Source organism: Tachysurus vachellii, chromosome 22 (genome assembly GCF_030014155.1).
Source record: "Tachysurus vachellii isolate PV-2020 chromosome 22, HZAU_Pvac_v1, whole genome shotgun sequence".
Lineage (NCBI taxonomy): Eukaryota > Metazoa > Chordata > Actinopteri > Siluriformes > Bagridae > Tachysurus > Tachysurus vachellii.
Window position 1 is genome coordinate 7628482 of NC_083481.1, and position 25918 is coordinate 7654399.

The window sequence follows — 25918 nt, forward strand, 5'->3', positions numbered from 1 at the left end:
GGGAACGAGACAGCTCTGAGGAGATCAATAAAGGAACAAAGATGGCTTGAGGGACCCTGTTGTGCTCGGTGACGGTTTAGTCATGAAGAAATCGATGTTGATGACGCTATTGACAGGCAGAGTGCTGGGAGTCACAGATATTTCTGATAGAGGAGTCAAGTATGTAATGCTGAGCAGTTTGGTGAGATAATCTCACAAGGCAAAAGGTGCACTATTCATTAGTCAATGTCATGACACTGGAAAAGAGCCGACTCCCATCTCCCATCATGCCACTACCTTTCTTTATTTCTTCTCCCTCTTAATTTACTGAATTGGCTCTGAGTCACAGTGACTGTTGACTAGTCACATTCACTAAAATAAAATCACCTAAGGTGCACAGATTGATGTTCCAATATTGTATTTTCACATCCAAAATATTGATTCGGCATTGCCTTATCTGAGAAGCGATGTTAGAAAGTTTATAACTGTGTCATGGTTTTCAATGTTTGTGTATGATCAGACCTTCAAAATACTAGTGCATGATAAATACTGACAATGTAAATGTTTTAAGGAAATGTCATTCCTGTGGTTTTTGCACTACTCTTTTAATTGTCATAAAGATAATTCAGGAAGCTTTTACTCTTCCTGAATTGTCATACATCATCTCCTGTCAAAATCATACCGAAAACAAGATTAAGTTAAAAACATAGATCTGAAAAGGACTTATAAATGGAGAGACACTTCCGAGAGACTTTGGATAAGTTATTCCTAGAATTATAGTGTTGATCACACTACAGCAAGGACTTATTTAAAGTGAGGTATTTGTAGTTGAAGTATTCAGTATCAAAGTACACAGAGCTGAAGTATTCATTCATGATTTATGCAAACATCTCATCCCATAGAAATGATTCATAATTACTATAAAAATCTCTTAACATTACTATATGGCCAAATGAACGTGGACACCCGACCATAATAGCCATATTCAGGCATTCTCCAAAATGTTGTCACAAAGTTTGGTGCACAATAGAAATATCTTTGTATGCTGCAGCATTAAGATTGTCCTTCAATGGAACTACTGTAAAAGTGGCCTAAATTTATTCCAGTATGACACTGTCCCTGGTCATACAGCAAGCTCCATGAAGACAAGGTCTGCCAAGGTTGGAGTGGAAGAACTCAAATGGCCTGCAATCAATCCCATTGAACACTTTAGGGATGAACTCAAACACTGACTGGACCCCAGACAACGTCACCCAACATCAATCTCTGGCCTCAATGATGCTCTTTTGGCTCAATGATCCCCACAGATCCCCACAACCAGGCTCCAAAATCTATTGGAAAGTCTCCTGATTGAAGCTTATTCATAAAAGCAAAGCGCAAACTAAATCTGGAATGTGATGTACAACAAGCACATACGAGTATTATGGTGTGCACAAACTTTTAGCCATGTAGTGTATTGTCTTCTGCTTTAGTAAATAGACACAATGTACTTTTAAATGCTATTTCTGTCCTCCTTTAAATTGTGCCCCTCTGTGTAGCCACTTCAGTCTCAAGGGCAGTATATAATAGTAATGAATGAGTAGTAATGGCACTAAACAGCAAAATGGGCATTAAACTCATGGACAGTGTGCTAGATAAAGCGATATAGCTTGCATCCATATGGCCAAGGGCCATGCCTTAAGCTGTAAAATGGAATTGAGACTGTGATAAATATAGTTATATGAATGATAACAATAAGTTTATATCCCCATGCTGCCAGAGGTAATGTAGCCAATCTGTGCTCATATTCACGATGGCAGAAATGCTTAGCGATGCACTTTTAATCATTTCAAATCAATACAGAGTCTACGGTGCCAATTATTCTGGTACTTTAGATATTAGCTCATTGTTATAGCCATCTACAAGACTCTGGTCTCTTCAGAAAAAAGGAATAAAAGATCAGAATTAGTGGATAAATTGGTCCCTGTAGACTGCATGTCATAGTACTTTTTAAGAGGGAACATTCTCACAAGACTGTATTGCTTATTCCTGCAATGGGTACAGACTTTGTGCTGTAGCTTGATGAATCACAGCCCAATGGCAGCAAAGAAGCTTTATATTGTGCTATGAGAAGGCCACATAAAGTGATTAAACACAGTTTCATTCCATCTAATGCTCTAAATCTTACTTACATGTGACCAGAATTATCAATGATGCAATTATCCAGAAAAGCATAACTACAGTGGTGCTCTCCATTCTGTATAATAGCTCATTATTTTACATTATTATTTTAAAAGCCTAACAATCCACATTTAATTGTGCTTTCTATAAGGAATAAAACATTGGGACATGTGGTTCTATTCAGTATAGAGGAAAATATTCTCTTACAGGGTTAGGTGATATGGCCTGATGCAAAGCCTGAAGTTGATTATTTTACTACAACAGTATGTCCCAAAGTTGTGGGGCATTTGGAAATAGTATAAACAATCATGACCTTACTAGCCTTTAGTATTTAATAAGACAAAAAAAAACCTGCACTTTTTAATGTTACCATAAAACCAGACAGTGCAATATCCTCTGTTCTGAAGATGCCACTGTGGCAGAAAACGTACTGACTCTTACATATCATTGACACTGGAGGCTCCTTCAATAATGTTAAATAAATTCACCAATCAGCCATATAACTAAAAACACCTGCCTAGTATTGTGATGGTCCTCCTTTTGCTGCCAAAACGGTTCTACCCCATGGAGACATGGACTCCACAAGACATCTATGCTGTGGCACCTGACACCAAGATGTCAGCAGTGCCTCCATGGTTCAGACTTGTTTGTCCAGCACATCCCACAGATACCTGATGTTGAGAAGCTGCAGGCCAAGTCAACACCTTGAACTCTTGTAGCATTCCTCAAACCATTCCTGAACATTTTTATGCAGTCTGTCAGGGTGCATTATCCTGCTGAAAGAGGCCAGTACTATTAGAGAATACCGTTGCCATAAGAGAAGTACTTGGTCTGCATGTTTAGGTAGGTGGTATGTGGCAGTTAAACATCCACATGAAACCTAGGACACAATGTTTCCCAACAGAACATTGTACAGAGCATCACACTACCTCTGCTGACTTGGGTTCTTAATACAGGGCATCTCTTCCCTAACTAAGTCACGCATACACACTCGGACATGCACATGATGTAAAAAAAATAAATAAATAGTTTCATCCGAGCTCTGATGATCATGTGCCACTTGTAGGCACTTTCAGCAAAGTACAGAGGTCAACATTGGTACGTTTTTACATTTATATGTAAAGTTAAAATTTATGCCAATTTTGTACTTCATAGGTAAGTCAGATGCAGCATTGAGAATAATAAGCTTCAGCTATGATTAACCATGTCTATTGTACACCAAATATGAGATGTAACATTCTGTATGAGGCAGGACAGAAGTGATTAAACTTGACTCATGCTTAATCAGGGCAAATCAATACCAGGAAGTACAGGAAGATTTTTTTAAGAAAGCAAAAAAGAACAGGATATACATAGTGAAATTAATCAAGAAGTGACATAGAACAGATGGACACAGTCAGGTAACAAACCACTGATAGGACAGCAATGTTACAAAAAACAAACAAATATGTGATGGGAACTGTGATGCAAATGGAGAAAAGGTGGCAGGGGAAAAATTCCTAGTGCTGTGTATTATATCCAACAAAGTCAACATCAAACTAAATTTACAAGAGTTAAATATTTATGATTAATATTCCGTTAGCGGCGTCAGCGTAAGTAACAAATCCGAGCACTTGACATTAACCCCAGCACTATGCCAGTACGGGATTCCAAATCTGTTGTAAAGTTGTTTTGAACTGAAGCTTCTTCTAAATGAATGCTTGTAATTGTATATAGTTGGACAAAAAAAAAATCATCTTCAAACGCCAAGCTAAATAGTTGCTTGTAACACTGTGTAAAGTGGAGCACTAATTTGTGCAGACTTTTTGTCTGATTGCCTCAAGGGAAATGCTGGTAAAGGTACTGTAGTAGGGAACATGATGAAAATGGAAATGAATCAAACATGGGTGTGCACTCCAGCACAGTAATTATGATGTTTCCTTCAAGCTCAACTGAGCCACAGTCTCAGCACTGATAGTGCGAGGTAGAGGCAATTTAAATGAAACAATCTATGCAAAGGCCCCTCTGAGACTCCGGCAACCCACACGGAAGTTGATCTCGTCTCAACTATGCAAAGGCTTTGCACTTTGGAAATATCCCATAATTGAATTACATAGTATGAAAAATGAGTATCGGGATGCGTGTGCATGTGTGTGGGTAAAAGCAGGAGAGAGGTCTGAGGTGGGAAAAAATTTAAAACTATGATTCAGGCTGAGTGCCAGAGTATTTCTGTTAATGGAAATGTAATGAAAATGGCAGTGAAGCATTAAAACCACACACCAGCACGGGTAAAAATGTTACAATCTGCAAAGAAACCGTTTTGTATTTTCACTATTTTTAGCCGGAAAAACAAACTTTTTAGATCAACATATTACTGGTTATCAATATGTAGTGACATACAGGTACCTAAGAAGCGTTAATAAAGTCTTATGAACAAACAGCTCATTATTTACAATAATACTAAAGTCTAATATCCTGGGCCCTATGACAGCCGTTACTTTCAAAAATAATAATAAAAAACATATTAATGCAGGTGTCACAAAACATTAGCTGGAAATTGTTTCATAACTTTATTATTAGAACAAACAAAGAAATTCAGAGTGCACAAGCATCGAAAAAGGAGTTTTTTAATTGCCTAATTGCAAATATATTCAAACAAATACAACAGATCTACCAGCAGATCTATCAGCATGTATCATGTGATTTGAAGCAGTCCATGCTAGATTGATCTACAGGAACAGCAATGACAGCAACATTAACAAAGACTCCTGATCATCTGATGCTTTAGTCTAATGTAGATTCAGTTTGTTGTGTCTGTTTGAACAGTTTTGACAACTGTTCAACACGTTCATTTATTTATCTTCAGATCTGGATCCAGAGCAACACCAGGATATCTGGGCATGAGGTGTGTACACGCCCTGGATAAATTCCAGCATTTGTAAACTAAACATTATTGAATGCTACAGTAAATAAAATGAAAATCTGTTGAATAGGATTTCTGATTTGTGACATGAAGAGAGAGGAGGAGCAAAGTACTATATGAGAAACATCTATACCAATATACACGTTTTTAAGCAAATAAATAATGTTATATCAGGGTCTCGGGCCACACAAGTCAAAATCTAATCTTAAGTGTTCTCTCAAGAGCAAATTGAAGCAAAATACTCATGCTGTAGAGCCCTTCTATAATAAGATAAAATATGTTTTTATATTTGTTCCTATAACCATTTAATTTTGCTCTGGTCATCCATATTACACAGATGGATGAACTTGAAAAGCATCCAACCTTGTTGGCCAATTGCAAGTGCTGAATAAACTTTTCCAGTGCCGAATGAACACTTCACTTTTTAATTACATAGCAATGGTTAATCCGAAAGCTTTCTTCACTGGGGTTACACGAACTTGCTGACGTGGTTGAGAAAAGTATAATCTATAAAATGATTTGATAAATATGTAAATGTTTTCTAACATATTTTTTTTTTCAAATGTTTCTAGAGCAATGATGCTAGACACCAGGTTGGGCGATTTAAAAAACAAAAAAAAAAAAACACAACTTCATCAATGAGTTCCGCTTCCAATTTTTTTACATTACATAATGCTATTGTAGCTAAAATATTCTTGAAATTTTTTCAAAAGTGTTTAATTTATTGGAATGGTCTTTGGAAAAACTAGATGTGCATCACACTATAGATCACACTATATGCTATAGATTGCCCTGTCTCTATTTTTACACAACTTAATAAACGCTTCTTTTTTGACAAAGTAAATGGGGACCAGTACATGATGGCAAAGTTGTCTACCGTAACAGCACCTGCTGCATTCGTCTCGGTACTCAGTACCGCTCTGCCGTAGATCTTTAAGTGTGCTTTATCTATTTATCTCAAATTTATTCTCTTCTGTTTATCTGCTTAATTCAGTTTGTTCTAGTGTTATTTAAATTTTGTTATATTGTATAGCAATAGGTGATTAATCAAGAGTAGTTCAGAGTCTCCCTGAAGGTGTGAATTGTGAACAGGGCTTAGTGATTTATAATGAAGGTGTACCAGCTCAATCTCCAATGTGCTTTAGCTCTTGAACCTGAATTTATTCTCTTCTGGTAAGGTAGGATTCTGACTTCTGACTATCTGCTTAAAGATTTGTGGTTAATTTTTTTTTGTTCAAAAAGTTAATTAACAATTTAAGAACTTAAAAGGAATTACACTGCTTATACAAGTGTGAGCTTTAGATTAAGCAACATGCAGACATATCCGCTTGTTAAATGTAAAACACAGACTATACAATTGCATTACGTTACAAACATTTTTAATCTGACTTTACAAGCCTGTACCAATTCAATATCTCTGAAGTGTTTGGTAGCAGCGCAGGCTATAGAAGGTGTATACAAAGGCTGTTTTTCTTTCATATTGGTTTCAATTTTAAATAGCATTTATGGGTGTTTTATTTATGCATTTATGGGTGTTAAAATGTTCAGCACGGTTATGACAGGGACTAAGAAAAGAATAAATAAATAAATAAACAGGGTTATTTAAAACGTTATTTGAAATAAAAGGGCTGCCATTTAAAACACAGATATAATTTTGTTGATATAGTGACATTTATATAAACATTTATGGAAGAAGTCTCCAGGGTCAATACTTTACTGTTACAGGTAAAGATACAGAACTGAGTTGTTCACACAGAGGAGAGAGAAAGAGAAAGAGAGAGAGAGAGAGAGAGAGAGAGAGAGAGAGAGAGAGAGAGAGAGAGAGAGGCACACAAAGAGAGAGAGAGTAAGAGAGAGAGAGAGAGAGAGAGAGAGAGAGAGAGAGAGAGAGGCACACAAAGAGAGAGTAAGAGAGAGACAGAGAGAGAGAGAGAGAGAGAGAGAGAGAGAGAGACACAAAGAGAAAGAGAGACACAGAGAGAAAGAGAGAGACAAGAGACAGAGAGAAAGAGAGAGACTCCTTTATGTTCCCCAGCATTAAATGTAGCTGTAATTGGTATAAAAGTGTCATTGTAATAATAATAATAATTATTATTATTATTATTATTAGCTATAGTAGTATTAATGGGGTAATAGTTTCAGGTTATTATAGGTATGATCTGTCGCTTCTACTGTACAATACCATGTTCTTCTACTGTACAATACCATGTTAGCATTTTCTAACTTAACATTTGAAGCCAAGTGTATGAAGTTGTATTATATGGAAAAGGTCTGAGATCAGACAGACTCCCGTTCTCTCCAAAACTAGTCCAAAACTAAAGCAGCAAAGATTTCACACCTTGTGTGTCCATTTTGGGGAAACTCAGAGTAATTGTGCATCTGGATTATTTTTGTTAAACACCAGACTTTTCTGTTGTTGATACTGAATGAACTCGTGTTACAGTGTTGTGCAACTGCAGGTCCTGAATCTCACACACACACACACTTACGGTGCTGAAGTTGCGCGGGCCGCAGCGTTCGCCCTGAAAGCGGCAATACAGCAACATTTCCTCCAGCTGATGCCCGAGTCGGTCTAACAGCTGCCTCATGGAGGGCTGCGCCTCACGCGGCGGAGGCAGAAAGCGACTGAAATCCAGCGCACGGAACGGCGTGTTCGAATCCTCTCGCGCGCCCAGAGCCTCCGCTGCGACCGCGGACACTTGCCGGTTTTTCCCCAGTAAACCAAGCCAGCGTCCCGCGCTAAAGATATCCGGTTTGCTCATGCGCCGCGGCAGCAGCAGGTTCCGGTTGCAGATGGTCACCGCGGGGAAGACGAGGCGCGTGGCGTACACCACGTGCGCCTTCGTGTGCACGGGCGACGACAGCAAATAGCGCACCCGGTTGGAGGACCACGCGACCAAGAGCGCGAGCGAGGCGAGGAACGCGATGAGCCAAGCTGCGCGGCGTGGATATGAACCTCCGAGGAAGACGTGCCTGAGCCCGTGAAAGGTCGTGTGCTTCAGGAACAGCTCACCGGCCTCGCGCACGGAGCTCCGCTCGCGCTTTTCCCTCGGCGCCGATTCACTCAAACACATTTTGAAGGAAACAACCGGAAAGACGCGGAGTGAGCGCGCGGCTCCCCGGGGGACAAAAAAAGGAGTCACTTTTCTGGAGCGCGGCGAAGGCGCATGGCCGCGCGGTGCCCGTTAAAGCGCGCGCGCCCTGTTGCACTGTCACACGGTGTAACGTTTACGCTCTGCACGAGGCATGATGAACGTTACCTCGTGCGCTTCACCTCACCGTCTGCGCTTTACTGATTAAGGGGTGTGTCCGAGTGCGTTAAAGCGTCAGTCAGCAAAGACTCTCTCTATAGATCTCCACACTTTTAGCTGAATTCCCCTTTAAATTTAGAAACACTTTGTCTTGCTTAAGGGGCTGAAAATGGAATATGAGCAGAGGAAAGAAGTGATGAAGACGAAAATCAGTGTTGCCAACTGGTGTCAGGGAAAAGTGGCCAGAATAATATAGTCAGAAAGTCACCATATGACGCAACAGTCTGTTATAGTCACCAGATGACGATACAGTATAATTAGCATATTCATTAAATTGGTCTGGTTACATGTGAGTATAGCAAACTTCCAATAGGAAGAAGGAAGATTTACGCAAAACTACAATAACCAGAATAGAAATAACACGTTACACACAACGCTCCATTACGTTATGGGAAACTAATCACTTTGGGCTGCATTATTTCCACACAACACTGTGGTCTCGAGTGTGTTTCTACTTATATCACAGCAATTTGCCAAAATTTAAAATGTTTAATTTATAAAACAAATGACAGATCGTACAGTTTACAGTTAGAATTAATGTTATGGAACCTAAAAGAGTCGAGTTCCTATTATCATTTATTCACTCACCAGCCTCACTCTCACTCTCTCTCTCTCTCTCCCTCCCTCTATCTCTTGTTCTCTCTCCCTCCCTCTATCTCTTGTTCTCTCTCCCTCTCCCTCTCTCTCTCTCTCTCTCTCTCTCTTTCTCTCTCTCTCTCTCTCTCTCTCTCTCTCTCTCTCTCTCTCTCTCTCTCTCTCTCTCTCTCTCCCTCCCCCTCTCTCACTTTCTCTCTCTCTCTCCCTTAACCACGCAGCTTGTCATTTTACAGAGTAAGTAGAAAGTACAAACTCCTCTGCTTTGAATCCTGAACACTTTTCCATGCTGGGAAACTTTACAAAGTACAGTGAATGTTGCAGAATTCTTACACCGGAGACTCCTTCCGTAAATGTTAAATTAATGTCTCCTAAGAAAAAAAACATCACTATGCCAATGATTATTTTTATAGTGGTTTACTTAATATATTAAAAATGAGCACATTAATATAAACTTGTCATTCATGTTGCAGCTCACTGTCTGAGCAGATGTACAAATATAAAACAATAGAAAAATCTACAATGATGATATACTAAAAATAATGCACTTCTTCTCAAAAGTCAGATTCAACCATTAATTCTTGCTGTGGTATAAATTCAAAGAGAGCTTATTTCTTATATAAAGAAGTTTTTCGTCATATTACAACAAATAAACTATCTACCTATTTAGAAAATATTATCATTTCTAAGAACACAAGCAAAGTGAAGCAGTGGTAATAATTAATTGAGAAATAGACATCAAGGAATTGTGAATAATGGTGATCAGTGATTGGTGATTGGTCTTGATCAATGATTAGACATTTCTTTTCAATCTGACCAACCCAAGATCCAGAATTTAAATCATACGTCGGTGGAAATGTTATCGGCAGAATTTTGTGAATTTGGTAAAAAACTAATGCTGAGATCAGCTAAAATGTATTTCAGTCAAACAGGCTTTGTGGGTGGAATGAACTTCCGTATAATTCAGTCTATATAAAACGGAAAAAAAATTGAATGTACTACACTTCCACAAATTTTCCAGCCTTCTATGTTCTGTTATTCTTTTTTTCTTGCTTACCCAAGTTATAGGAATGTGATACAAGTATTATTATTATTATTATTATTATTATTAAAGACTTGTGAGTTTTCAAAACTACCAAGCAAAAGACTGAAAATTTTCCTAAAATTATACGCACAGTTCTATTTATGTCTTCATCCAGGGCGTTTCTGAGAATAAAAGTATGTTCTGCCTCACCAGGTTCCTTAAGACAGATGAAATCTGCTTTCTAAAGATCAGCTTTAGTTTGATTCAGTGTGGAATTTTCAGATTCTTGAATTAAAAAAAGATTTTCTTAAAAAACATTATACAGATATAGATACTGAAATTCAATTTCTGCAATAAACCAGCTGACAAGATGTCAACCTGCTCAGCAACCATCTATCAAAAGCACTGCGAGTATGTTTAAAAGAGACCAACCTGGCAACCTGGTGTCTTCTATGTGCTTAATAATGAATGACAGCATATATAGAGCTAATTAAAAAACAAGTCTTGCGTTTGCCTTGCTTTGTCAATTCAAAAGAAACAAGTAAATGTTTTCTGGTGCCAGGTTTCCGGCTATAAATCCGTTCTTAGGCAGCTGTGATTCATTTGGCTCAAATCCCCTGTTCACTGTGGTTATATTATATTCATGTTTTGTAAAGACAATAAGACTATCTGTGCATGCTCGAACAAATTTTACTAACTCAGTGTGTTCAGTGAAGTGATGATAAGTGAGCATGAGGTCCACTGCAACCCTCCAAGTGATAGTTCATTAAATATTGCAAAGCACACTCACATCTACACTCTCAGATCTCTCAGCTCTATATTAATGGCACAAATACACCTACATTTGTTCCCCGTATTAGGAAATCAAGCTCTATAAGCAAATGAGAAACAATCTCAACATCTAACTCCTTACTCTATACATAAGTGTTGTCTATTCCAGATTTGCATACTGGAACATGATTGGTTCTTGTATTTTATGATTTAGTAACATTGTATTTCACATTTCAATACATACATACATTTCAGATAGCAATGTGTCTTCAGAGCTGCAGGGTCTACAGTTCAATCCTCTTCATGCTCTTTTATGTTCTCTCCATGTTGCACCACATGTGGGCTTCCTGTGGATTCTCTTATTTCCTCCCAAGCCCAAAAGCAAGCTGGTAGGTGGAAAGACACCTAGCTGTGAATTGATAATAGACTAGCATCCCATCCCTATCACACATTCACAGATAGGGGTCAGCCCACGTATCAGCATATTTTGTGCCTTGGAATAGCATCCAGATCCACAATGACCTTGACCAGGTTCAAACACTTACGGAAGATGTATGCATGAATAAATGTTATTTCTAATTGTTCACGTTTCAATTCTATCTTGCTTTCATTTTGTTTTACACACACCATCCCATTACTAAGCTCCCTTCACTGGATTACTGTAGTTGCCTGCATCATATTTAAGACATTGATGATTGCCCCCAAAGCCAAAAATGGACCAGCACCCACCTACCTCGAAGTACTTAAAGTATCACACCACAAACTACACCACATGCCCTCCATTCTGGCACCTAGGAGGAGGAACGAGCTTCCCCTAGATGTCTGAACAGTTGAGTCAAACTAACAAACTTATTTCAAACAATGTCTAAAGGCTTACCTTTTCCTGAAGTACTTAAACTAGCACGTCATACTTAAGAAAAGCAAACAGATAAGTTGTTTTTTGTCATATTTTCTCCAAAGAAAGATTTCTAGACTGATGGTATTTTTAGTCTGTGACCTAGTGAACCAGTGTCAATGCATTCATTAATAGTGATTTTAAACCACTTCTCTAAGGATTTGTATAAGGGTGTCTGCCAAATGCCACACATTTAAATGTAAATGTAAATTGAGTTTATGTAGCATGTCAATTTCCCACTGGGGATCTACAAAGCGCTAACTTTAGCTTTTTTAAGTTTCTTTATGTCGATATCCAATTGTAGAACGTGGCATCAGACATAAAAATCATAATGCATAATTCCCAAAATGGATTGCATACATAACCCATTAGAGAGTGCATAGAAGCCATTTCTTCATTCTATATGTGGTGCACTTATAAGGTGTGGGAAGTAATTTGGCATTCAGGCACTGGACGAATGCAGATGATCGAATCCATCCGTTTAGTGGAGTCCTGAGCCGCCTGTTGAGCGCCGATAGGAAAGGAATATTCGGCTTCGTCCCTTGACTGAAAGACATGCCACACATCTATGATGACACATTTCTTAGTTAGAAGCTAGAGATCACTTTGAGGTCGCTGCATTTTTAGTTATAAAGCTACCACCTGCATTGATTTTTCAGAAACAAAAAAAACCCAAAACGTCTTTCTTCTCAACTCTCTTTATCCAGAGCGTCTAACAGTGCTTTGAATACTGCATTGATTCTGGTTCACTAGATCATGAACTAAGAATACAATCAGTTTAAATACTCTTTTGGGAGGTAATGTAGCAAGAACAGCAAACAAACTAACATTTTTGTTACTTTGGAAGAGGTAGGTCTATCGGTTAAACTCAGCTGTTTGGACATCTAGGGGAAGTTCATTCCACTAGCTAGGTGCCAGGAACAGAGAAGAGTCTTGATCCATGTCTTCCTTGAAGCCTGAGAAATGGTGGGATCAATCACAAGCAGTGCTAGAGGATTGGATAAAGAGTGGTGCAGTGTGGAGTGTGATAAGTACTTGTGGTACAGTAAGTGGGTGGTGTTTTAAATCTGATGTGGGCAGCTACCAGAAGCCAAAGGAGGGGGAGTAGCAATGAGGTGGTGTGTGAGAACTTAGAAAAGTTGAAAAAACTTCTAGAAAATGCAGCTGGCTCCCATGTAGCCTCCTATACAGCAACCAATTTCATACAATTTTCTTACTTTTTTTTTCAAAACCCTTTGCATATAGTAAAATATCAATAATCAATTAACAAACACTTTAACGATTAAAGTCAATTTGTAGAGTGGGTTTTGATGCAATATGTGATTCAGTTCTATTTTAATTCTGTCGTATTTTGTTGACTGATAATTTCCCCCTGGGGTATTGTTTGTATCATTACCTTATAATATATTTTTTAAATTTTTTATCAAATATAATCAATGTTTATTCTGTAGAAAATAGAATGCTCCTATCATTCAACAATGTGTGAAAATAAAGTGCTATGCTATGGTGTAACGTTGTTGATCTGTAGGAAAATCTTCCTGCCTTTTCTTTGGTATATTAGCTGACAAATCTGACATGGAAAGTGCTAACCCTAACTTCTTCTGAGACATAAATCCACAAACTAAAAGACTGTTGATGTAACATCATTACTTATACAGGTAAAGCATAAAGTTCATAACAATTTCTCACTGCCATTGAGCCATTGAGTTTTTTGGAGGAGTGCATCAGGAAACATTTTCCTCTTCCAGCATCACATACTGACGTGCCAGTGTTCTGCAAGAGGAATGGCTCAAAATCCCTCTGGCCACCGTTCAGGACTTGTATCTGTCATTCCCAAGATAAATTGCTGCTGTTTTGGGTGCAAAAGAAAGCCCTACACTATACTAATAAATTATTGCGGTCTAAAACCAGGTGTTTCACTTTCACTGTAGATGTATGAGCTCCTCTACCTTCTCTGATGATCTTTTTCCATCTTTTTAAAATATACAAACTGTCCTAAAAGTCTTTGTACATAGGAGATATTAACATATTTGAGCTAAACGTAACTTTATGTACAACTCTTCCCGATCGAATAGTAAGAATAAATTCAATATGATCTATTGTCAAAGACATTCTTAAAGGCCATCGGGAAATAACATGCAAAATATTAACTACGCATGAAGACTTTAAGGATTTCCTGTAGATTTTACAGAGAAGCTGGAATCAATCAGAGTGCAGACACAATCAGTCTTGATCTGCCACAAATCTGACAAGGGTTTAATGGCTGTGTTATATGGCATAACATTTACCATGTAAAAACGTGGGTCTCAGTTTGTCTTTTGCTTGTTTTTTTATTTTTTTTAGCTTCGAGTGCAATCATGTACCCTTCAATCACTGGCACACAGTGCACTCAGGGCGCGCAAGTAATCACCCTTTAGTGAGTGAACTGTTAGTGAATTATTCTGTTAAAGGTTTCTAAACTTGAGAGAGGATCACAGTGAAGTTTCAGTAAATCCATAAAAGTACTCCATATCTTCTTGAAATCATATAATACACCAGACACTGACAATCAAGTGCCAGTTTCAGCTTAAATATATTTGGAAAATTCAAAGATCTAAGCCTTCAAGAGGCAACCCACATTTTCCTGATATACCATACTATCAACAAGTGTCAGAGAACATAGTGATTTCTCCTATCGATATAAAAAAGCTATTTTCATGACATGCCCAAGAAGCTTTTAGAAGCAAAAACAGCAAGCTAACCTTGAATGCTGCTCAAGTTCCTACACTACAATCCTGAATTACTGCAGTTGCTATGGTTTCCCTTGAGACTTGAGAAATATGGCTGCATAAACTTCATAAATATCTACAGAACATATACTGAATCACATATTTGACCATAAATCAAACTAAGCTCACCACTAAGCGGAGGTGCCAACATCTATAGATTAGGTGTAGCATTTCTTGACCTGAATTCTGAAAGCTTTTCTGCTCTCTCAGCTAATGCTGTGATCTGATAAGCCAATTCACTGAAAGGGTTTGCATTTGATTATTCGCATTGAACTAATGGATTAGAGGTTTGTTGAATTTTGGAGAACCGAGTACAACAGCACCACAAGTGGTCATAAGAAAACTTCACTGAATTGTTGCTAGGCTATGGAGAAGAAGAGAGGCTGAGACTATTTCTTCCTAGCACATGCTATAGACTCATGCAGCCGAATAATAACGGTAATGTCAGATGACTGTCAGCTTATACAATGTGCAATATGTCTCTAATGGTTTTATACTATGTGCAATACTGTATATGCATCTCAACATACATTTCAATAATCAAGGCATTACACTTATCTGCAATTGTGTACATATTTTACTTATTTAATTTCTTCATTTAAATTTCTTTCGTGTGTTATGTTTAAATATCTTCTTGCTGTCTGAGAGTTGCCACAATAAAGACAAAAAGAATCTTACTGTACTTCACCTTACATTTGATTACAGCACACCCTATATTTTTTATATTATTTTTCACACATTGTCCAGGCAAATCACACAAAAGCACAGACGATGAAAGATTTTGTGAATTTTTCTGTTTGGAATTCAGAGAAAACATGGATGCCAAAAAACGGGAAAAAGTAAGTGAGAGTGAAAGACAGAGAAAGAAAGAAAGAAAGAAAGAGAGAGAGAGAGAGAGAGAGAGAGAGAGAGAGAGAGAGAGAGAGAGAGATTGTTCCATATCATTCTTATTATGCCATGGATGAGTCCTCCTGATATAATACATTGCTCATCCATAATAGTTTCAGCCACCAGCCCTCACTGCTCACTATTGTCCACTGTGTGTGTGTGTTGTTTAGATCAGACCTGGAATGTATTAGGCATGTGTATCACACACAATAATCTGATTGATTATGAAATTTGAAGTGTACTTACACCCCAAATAACTATAAAAGTTATTTCAGTTAAAAGAGATGTTGTAAATGTTTTGCCCGTGACACTCATGCTGACTATTTTTAAAAACCTTTAACAATGCTTAGTATTCTTTGCACGTCCCGGACATAGAGACACGTCTTTCCCTCTCTATGCCTCATCTGTCTTTTTCATGGTCAGTTGACTCCATTGTAGGGCTCTGATCTGAATCCTGGGACATGTGGATATGGGAAGGAATTGGCTTTGTGCCCTCAGGTCACATCCCATTGCTACTTGCACCTGTTTTCTGAATCATTAAGATTCACTCTTATTACCAAGAAGTGGTTGAATCAGAACTGCTTCAAAGATGGAGCCTCGAAAATGTCTTAGTGGATTCAGCAGTTGAAGCAGTTTGTAGTTGGCAGCACGGCCATGAACTGCACACTTATACTCCTCTCATTTCTTTTGTTGGAGAGAATTCATCCCAACAAATATATACAGTATAACAGGTCTGGATACTGGGTCATAATTTGGTGTATATTAATTAAACAGTGACATAAATATTCCCCCTTAATAACAACTTGTTTCAGTAATCAGTTAAATTTGATTATGTGAATTGTCCTTAAGAATTAGCTCTGTGTTGTTTTATGTAGCACTATAGACCTGGAGAAAGGTTCTCTCATTTTGCTATGTACTGCGTCAGCTAAATATGGTAGAAATGACAATAAAAGCTTCCTGACTTGACTTGACCTGAAGAAAACAGCCAGCTATTAAATGAACCACAGCATTTTAAAGGAAAAAAATTGGCACAGGTATACGACCGCACCTAATATATTTTATTGCGAAATAAACCTAAAATAAAAATAAAACCTTAAAAGCATTACAAATGGTCAATTGCTTCCCATTATCTACCTGTTTACTGTCACATAGTTTTATTTGAAATCATATTTTATATCTTATGTTCCACTGTTTTTGCTAGCTAAACTACAGCAAACTGGACTGTAGTGTTTCTATCATGCTGCAGTATTTCACTCAGTAGATATGCTATATGGCTAAAAAAGAATGTGGACACCTGGCCAATTACACCAATATGTGTTTGCTGAACATCCCATTCCAGATTTATTCCCCATTTGCTGTTATAATAAGCTGCACTCTACTGGGAAGGCTTTCTACAAGATTTTGGTGTGTGGCTCTGGGGATTTGTGCTCATTCAGCTACACGAGCATTACTGAGGTCAGGCACCGGCCTGGGTTGCAGTTGGCATTACAATTTATCCCAGAGCTGTTCAGTGGGGTTGATGTCAGGGCTTTGTGTAGATTATTTACTTTTTTTACACCAGCCTTGTCAAACCATGACTTCCTGGACCTCGCTTTGCACACGGGGGCATTGTTATGATGGAAAAAGTTTCTACCTCTTTTTTTCCAGTGAAGATAATACTACAACATACAAAGAACATTCTAGTCTATTTAATGCTTCCAACAATGTGTTGACGACTATTCTGGTCACGTAGCATATTTCCAGAACCAATCTATTTAAAAAAAGGGTGCAGTCATCATTTATGGGTCTCATTTAAGAATTGTGAATTTTAAATATATATTATACAAATATTATTAAAGTTTAGAATCACATCTCTTTTACAGGTGCACACAATTATTTAAAGCCAGTCATGTAACTTGAGTAGTACTCTCAAGATAATGTATATGTAGTGTACATTTAAAATTTTATAACCCTTAAAAAACACATTTTTGTCTATTTATATGTGCTATCTTCATATTTCCAAGGTGAAAAACATTAAATATTAAAGGTACAAAATGATCTACCCTTAAAGGGGTTGCTAAATTAATGTTCACAATTACACGTAAATGCACCTTAAAATTAGACTTGTGTAGCTCTTTTAACAACAGACACATTCACAAAGGAACTTTCCATATATCCAGATGTAGGTTTAAATCCTTAATGACATGCCAGAGGTGACATCGGTGAGGAAAATCTCCCTGACACGACAGGATAAAACTTGAAAGGAACCGTACTCACATACTGATAAGAGAGATTATAAACTATATAATATATACAGTAAGATGGGTACAAACTGGTTTATCTCCATTTATTTCTTTACGTTTGAATAAAGGGCCTTATATAATACTGAGAGTGTAATTTCGTATTTTTTAGCCTTTACCACAAATACCGCTTCTTGCACCAATATAATGGCTGACTGTTAAGGCCAAAATATCTAAGAAACACAGGAGCATTGATCAGTGCATTTCACAGCTGAAGCTCAGCCAGTTACAGTTTAAAAGCTCCATGATATTTAAATATATCCGCCTGGTTTTGCAGTTATAGCAACGCTGTCTTTTTTGACCTTCAATGAAAGCCTGTAGAGAGAAAAACAGTACCAAATCAATTAAAGTGAGTCTCTTCCACTCATCACTGAAGCTCACTGCTAATTTAATGTGAATCAGAGCACATGGTTCTCATCAGGGGTTCACACATAGAACACAATTAACAAACCTGTTTTAGCTTGACCTGAGCACATGACGTCAGTCACTGAAAGCAAACAATGCTTTTGCGCAAACAGCGTTTCTCTCTGTACTAAAGCTGTTGCTGATCCTGATTTTGAAGGTTTGTAGTGCGTGGCTGAAATAGAAAATGCATTCATTCTAATGACACGCACAGTTTTTATTGCAGAGTTAATATCAGATTGGACAGTGGGATCAGTGACTCTAAAACAGGGAATAATAGCAGATAACATCACCCATAACGGCAAGGTAATAGCAGAAACCAGGCTTCATTTGGTACGTTTTAATGTCAGTTTCTCAGATTTAATTTTCAGTTGAAGATTGGCACCGATTTTCCTTTTCAGACGTTTGCACGCTAAAACAATTGAGGATAATACAATATTTTTAAGGGATATTATGCAGGGGAGTCTCTCTTTCTCTCATATATACATAGAGAAGTCCATTTTTACGTTTAGGTTTCTGGCATTTAACAGACACCCTTATCCAGAGTGACTTACATTTTTACTTAAATTTATACAACTGAGGGTTAAGGGCCTTGGACAGGGACCCAGCAGTGGCACATTGGTGGACCTGGGATTCAAACTCACAACCTTCTGATCAGTAGCCCAACACCTTAACCACATCCCCCATGACTCAACTGGTAAGGAACGTATATGAGGTAGTTGTTGTATAAGCAGATCAGCCATAACACTGTTGTCACAACATCAGTTGTGAGCCTGGTGCTAAAAGGATAAAAATTGATATGAATAAAACTGTAATAAAAGGTTCTACACAGTAAGCCACCCCTCACCCTCGGCTTAATCAATCATAATTGTACAATGTGAGTGGGCTCCAGTGAATTGATATAAGTACAAACGTTGACTGATTATGTGACAAATTGCTTATTTAAAATTCAACTGTGTGGGTAGTTACTGTATACATAAAATGCAAACACTACAAACAGCCAAATAACTACATTCTGCCAAAGTCACCCTGCCTTTATAAGGTCATGATCAGTTTCCATTGATGAGAGTGCAAACGTGGGAAGAAAAGAAAAATTACACAACAGAATTATTTTCTCTTTTAATATAGGAGATGTTTTTTCAATTACAGATGTCTCAGAATATGTAGAATATTGTCTGGAATGTTTTCTAATGTAGTGCTGCAACAGGAAGGCAATAACATGTTAACGTGTGGCGAGTACATGTAGGAGGCAAGTGCATAAATAACACTTTATTAGACCAAATCGAACAATTGCTGTCAGAGTGTAAAGTGGGACTCAAAACACAGAATGATATCAAACAGGAATAATCCATAACCAGTAAACGGGGAGATAGGCGTGAAAAATCAGGAAAAAAAAGACATTTCTGACAGAGAGACAAAGGCACAAGGACATGGACAAGCTGAAAACACCATTAAGTGGTGAAGACACAAAAATATAAGGGTATACATAAACAGATTATTTGGGGCAACACAGAACAGGTGAACACAACTATGCCAAAGGTGATAAACGCTTAATAGAATTTTACAACAGAGCAAATATCTGTAATATCAAATATATGTAACCAAATAAATAACCACTATCCAAAAAACCCCTAAATAACAATTTTTATTAGGGTGTAGTGATAGTTGCATTTACAGCATTTGGCACATGGCCTTATCCAGAGAGACATTTTATTTCATTCACTACAACTGAGCGTTAAGGACCTTGCTCAAAAGCCCAGCAGGGGCAGCTTGGTGGTTCCGGGATTAGAACTCAAGACGTTCCGAATCAGTTGCCCAACACCTTAACCACTAAACTACCACATCCCACGTCCTCATGGAGAGATTAAAGTTCATGCCCAGAGAAGTATTATTTGGCCATCTCTTGTGTTAATTTGGACAAAAACATCAAATTAATAGGACTAAGAGAAGAAAAAAAACAGTTTTGCCGTTAGCAAATCAGCAATAAATAACATTGAGCTGTAACATATCATTAATAAAACGCATTCAGATGATACTGCCTCCAGTAATACTTCTGATGAGAATTATCTAAAGATCGAAAAACATTCCTAACTAATTCAACGCCTGAGTGACCTCCAAACTTCTCCACTGGTCTCTGACTCATGAATCACACAGTAGATTGTGTTACAGAGTTCAAGTTAAATATACGCTAACAAAAAATGACCGGACAATAAATCTTTAAGGCCGGATACTAATCAATGGCCTGGGTATCTCGTTTCAGTGAAAGCTTGCTGCTGAAAGTGCTAGTGGTAGTGAGTCTGAAAATGGTGTGGAAATAACAGCATTTACAGCTTGTGGGTAACTCAGAGAGAAAAGTGTTCATCATTGATTTGGATCATAGTGCACAAACCATAGAGGGAGTTTAATTTCCCTTCACTTATACTGCCAATAGTAAAGTCAGTGAGAAGCCTGGGTGGAAAGTTTATTGATTCCACTGTGGAAAATAACACTTCACGGTCTACATACTCAATAGGAAAATAACTTTAAGGTCAAGAACGTTTCGTTCATAAAACTGTGAGATTTATAAGAAGACAGCTTTGAATCAAGGAGTGATTGTCCACTTACTACAATTACAGCTTTTACCCTTAGAAACTCTGAAACACTTATTTTTTAACATTCACCAGAGAGTCTGGTATTTTGTCAATAAATAATTTAATATGTCAAAAATATAAAGGTTTTAAAAATATTAAATATACCTACTTTCAAACATGACTGAGATATCAGGTGTCCAGAGAAGTTTTCTTGTCCCTAACAGTTTTTTAATCTAGTGATCGTACCTTCCTCCATAGAACTCATTGTGTCACAGTATTTTAGTTATTTGTCCCACAATTACATTTACATGCAACTGCCCAAAGCCAATTCTGATTCTAAAGCTTTGGCCAGAAAAGTGTATTAAAGTATTGTTTGTGGCTAATTCCAGTCCAGAGCCTCTGGATTCAAGCTCTTTCAAATCCACTTAAAATGCATATTTTCTTAACCATCCATACTGGTGTCTGATCCATCAAGATACATACATTTATTCTAAAACAAACACCGGCAGACAAGGCAGTCATAAATACATACTAATTAATTGTAAACTATAGAATATTTAATAAGAAAACCCAGGTATGTTTTCACACTACTATGTATTTATTGTATACTTCTGCAAGTTACTTTCCTGCCTTGACATTTTCAGCAAAACTGGAAAAAAACAAACAAACTGAAAAGGTCATTTATTTATGTGTCACAAATTGAAGACTCAAGTAAAGAGTATGACTATGAATATATTATTTGGAATAAACAGATAATGTGTCCTAAATAAATGCAAATACAGATACGAACAGAAACCTTGCCAGAAAAGGCAAGGACTAAATTGAGTGGATAGATGTGAAGTCTAAGGGACAAAAAGCAATAACATGAACATACAGTGCATTTACAGCATCCTTTGTAAGAGGTTTGCAGGGTTAGAAACTACTGCAGGCAGATACAAATAAAAAAATCATGTGCACTCCTCTGTCTTCCCTGTCATTGCTAGTCGCTGCACCAAGTCGCTCAATATTTGCATAAAATTCAAGTTTTCTTAACTTGTCTCTCTGCTGTCTCACATCTAGTCACCAAATGTCACTGTCACTCATGTTGCCGGAAGTCACCAGCTCTCACTGAAATGTATGTGTGAACGAAAGTATAAAAATGAGAATTCACACCTATAGTGAGGGTTTTTTTTACCATTTTGGGTTGTTTTTTCCACTGTTTCCAGTGGCATAAGAGTTCATATTTAATTTAAAATATCTTCCAGTTAAAGCCATTTCCAATAAATCCATATATACACTATATATATATGGATATTTAGAGCACGACCAGATACAGACATGGATACAGATACAGGCAGTGGCATTGTGTTACACCGCTTCGCGTTGGCAAATCTTCTTTCTACAGCAGCCATTTTCTGACATTGTGAAACTTGAAACAGGAAGAAACATTTAACACTTAGTCCCAGGAGCAGGGGGTTCACACACCTTGACCTGAAGGAACCCTAGACCATTAAAATCAAGGTTACCTTAAGTGTACCTAGGTTGAAAAAGACAAATGTACAGTACCACTATTCCACACAAGAAGAGGTCAAGTTTCCTCAACAGGACACCTGGCCATCACACTTGTATGTCCTTCTTCAACAAACATTTGCCAAAGATTTTGGAAGCACACAATTGTATATAATGTGTTGTTTCCACATACTGGAACTAAGAGGGTCAATGTTCCATCAGGCCAGTTCACTTTTCCTGCTGGGTGGATCAGGTGTGTTGAGGAAAAACCACAAACATCACCTGTCCAACAACCAGACCTGAGAAGCCCTGCCCAAAGCTGTAAACTTTAACTGAAACACCAGTCAACACAACGGGTGAAGATGACTGGTTGTCAACTACATGTCAGCATGAGGCAGTCTGGAGAATAATTATGTATATGATATGCTGTTTAAGCACAAGGTGTTTTTCTTTACACAGGCTTCAAGGCCACTCTACGCCTGCTCTACACACACACACACACACACACACACACACACACACACACACACACACACACACACACTTTGATGAGCTGTGCAGAGAGAAAAGAAGCAGATGGTTGTTTCATGGGAGACTGCAGAAAAAGAAAGGTTGTATAGGCACGACAGACAAAGCGAATGAAATGAGCCCTGCAGTGTCTGTGTGTGTGTGTGTGTGTGTGTGTGTGTGTGTGTGTGTGTGTGTGTGTGTGTGTGTGTGTGTTGGGGTTGTAGTGCAACAGAAAGACAGAAGCGCCTATTTCATGGACATGCTAGAAGAAGGGCTGATGGTAGAAAGAAAGTGATGAGATGGAAGGAGTTAGTGCTCACACTAATGATGGAGAGTGAGGGCAGCTGAGGAAAAAAGATGAAGTGAAGAAAGTGAGAGACCAGCATTGTGTGAGAGAGAAAGTGTTACTGTGAAAATGAATCTGTGAATGTATTTGGGAACGAGCAGACAATTCAGGGTAATGTCTCAGAAGGCTGAATCTGGCCAAGCAAATTTATCCAATGTGTTCAAGATTTAGACAGCTTGGGTCAATGAGAAGAAGGGAAGTCTACTTTATATACTATTCATTCAGTGAGAGTGAGCGTAGTGAGCGAGCATGATCAGGCTGTCCAAATTCGAAACTTAAAAAAAAAACCTTTAAAAACTGCATCGAATTGAAAATATTTAAAATATAAAACTTTTTAAATATTCAGTATACAGATACATCAGAACATTAATGAGCTCATAATTGTAATAAAATCACATCCAGATCGAACCTTAGCAGAAGCGATACACTATTTGTTCAAACTGTACACACCAAATCTTAAATTTTATCATAGACTGAAATTGTTCAGATTTGCTAGGTGTTTATTCACACACAGAAAATGTATGTGTTGCTGCTATATTTAAAATAGCATTTTAATTTTTTTGCTATATTTATTTTATATATAAAACTGTATTTTACGTTTCCTAAACTGTCTATGATCTATGATCTAAATGTGCAATAGTGAAATACTAACAGCGAAAACATTAAATAGAAATGTTTACTGCTTAACTATCAATTAACTTAAATGTTATGCGTGGTAATTAATGTTCTTTAATGCTTTTTTTTTAATTTGCTGTCAAATATAAATCCTTGGGGAAAAAACACACTAGCGGAACCTTAAAATTTGTTGACAGCACATATGCTTTAAATAACTAAGACAAACTGTTTGAATCTGAAAAACTGGGATGGGAATTCTTTCATGCTTGAAGGTGACAGTGCAAGCGTGGATTTTAAAGGAGCAGATGCTTTTGAAATCCCAGCGCTCTCAGATGGTCACTTTTCGGACTTTGAGCAAGGCTCAGCTGTTCAGTTCTACACTGACAGTGGATTTGGCCTTAGTGAAAAAAATAATGGGGATGTCAGGGGGGAAAAACAAAGATTTTTGTCACACAAACATTTAGATCTTCAAAGTAAATGGTGATATCAAACCCTCGATATTCTGCCCACTTTGATTCCCCTACGCACTTGTCTATAAGTAGGCGTTATCTACAACCACTAAAATTCTGTGTAAGGTTATCCCAACAGTGTCTGACTAATTTTATACTAAACTTGCAGCCTTTAGTGCCAGATAAACTGATTTCTATTTTACCGCTGGAACTGAAATCCAGTGTATTGGTAAAAAGGATTAAACATGTTAAAATGCATGCAATCACTTCAGTAATCAGACATGGATAAAAATAAAAATCTAAATATTAAAAGTTATTTTTCTGAGTTAATGTCTCTAAACCTGTAGCTAGTTCCTGTCATTGAGAGTGTATAACTTAGTATATAACATGGTAAATAACAATATAATAAATACATGTGATTGAATAAACCACAACAGAAGATCTGCTATTGAACTATAGCAATTTTTCATATAAAAGAACCTTTTTTCAGTTTGGTTTGCTAAATGATCCGCACAGCTCCGTGGCTTACATAAATTTAGCTGGCAGAAAATATTTAAATCTTTTTGCCAAAATGACTTGTTTTTCTCTCTCAGCAGTTACAGCAGCCATAAGAAAAGTGAGCAGCACCATGCATTCAACATTTAAATACAACAGTCAAGGCAAATTCTTTTCTTTTGGGTCTCTTTCGCAGACAAATGTGAAAGAATTAATCAATCTCTCACAAATTTCTTTTGCAGACATTAGCATGTGATTATATGATTATCGTTGATTACTATTAAACTGTGGTAAGAATTAGGGTTGACTTAGTGCAGTGAAAGGAGACTGATTGTGTTAAAACTAGTTTAAGCAATCAGAAAGCTCATTAAAAGATTTTCTTGGTCTGATTTGTCTCATTTCAATAATCTTCTTTCAAATTGATTCTTTCATGAACTTTCTGAAATGTCAATGAAATTTAACATTTAGGTGTTTCTGGGGAATGGTGATGTAGCACCGATCCAAAACTTCACGAAACTGTAAGAGAGCAGACATATATCTTACTTGACCGTAGACATGTTCAGATTTTAGTATTTACTATTAGTATTTAGTATAAAATATAGTATTTCATTTGAATGGACAACACAGTAATTTCTGCCTGATTTCGAGTATAGAAAAAGAGAGTATTATATTCAGTCTGTTAGATTTTCACCAAATGATTTCAATAGGTCTTCAGCAGCTCTCAATTTCTGTCTCAACATTCTGCAGGGAGGATTATTATTTCTCATTTGCTCAGTGTGACAGCAATAAAACAAGGTAATTAAAGAGAAAATGACAGCTTTTACTTGACATTTATATGTGTACGAAGCTTGACTGAATGTTCATGGCTGTTTGCAGTTACCTTAATATACAGTCATTAGCTGTACTTGAACTTACTTGAACTTGGACAGCAATTTGAGCTAACTGTCAACGCAAGCAGGAAGCATGGCTAATACATTATACCTGGAAATGACATACTGTAAATGTAGATGAAAATGTTAGTAACTGACATAGGATCTACTCATGTCCTTAAAGGGAAGTCAATACAAATTGTATTGCTTTGCTACTCTATGAAGAAAATGTTTATCCTGATGGGTGTGGTCTCCATTCAGGATGACCCCGCTCCATCTACAGGACACGCATCTGAAAATCCATAGTGTGACAGTAATAGTGCTTATCTGTTAACACAATATGTTCCGTTCAGTATGTGTGTGTAATATAAACACAATCTGGACATAAAACATCTGCCACTTTGGCACTGTTATGTGACCTACAGCATCGTTATAACGGCAATACCTTTTATTTTTCAACGGTTTTTACTTCAAAAAGATAATAATTTACCCAGTCGTTCTTAAACAAGTACCACAAGGAACACCGAGGAATAATGTTTAATACCTATAGCATTTGCGCTTAAAAACAGCCTATTCTGAAAGCTCCTTCACATCAAGCCCTTC

The 25918-nt window shown here is 37.4% G+C and overlaps 1 protein-coding gene across 2 annotated transcripts in view; it reads right to left on the minus strand.

Moving 5' to 3' along the window:
* asic1b (acid-sensing (proton-gated) ion channel 1b) overlaps positions 1 to 25918 on the minus strand; it is a 303047-nt gene that overhangs the window by 62905 nt on the left and 214224 nt on the right. Inside the window, exon 1 of one of the 2 annotated variants that reach the window (XM_060857890.1) lies at positions 7531 to 8368. The exons of the other annotated variant lie outside the window; for it this stretch is intronic. Within the exon in view, the coding sequence (XP_060713873.1) occupies positions 7531 to 8115 (585 nt within the window). The 5' untranslated portion in view covers positions 8116 to 8368. Of the gene's footprint in view, positions 1 to 7530; positions 8369 to 25918 lie in introns of those variants that run through there. 2 annotated transcript variants of the gene reach the window in all.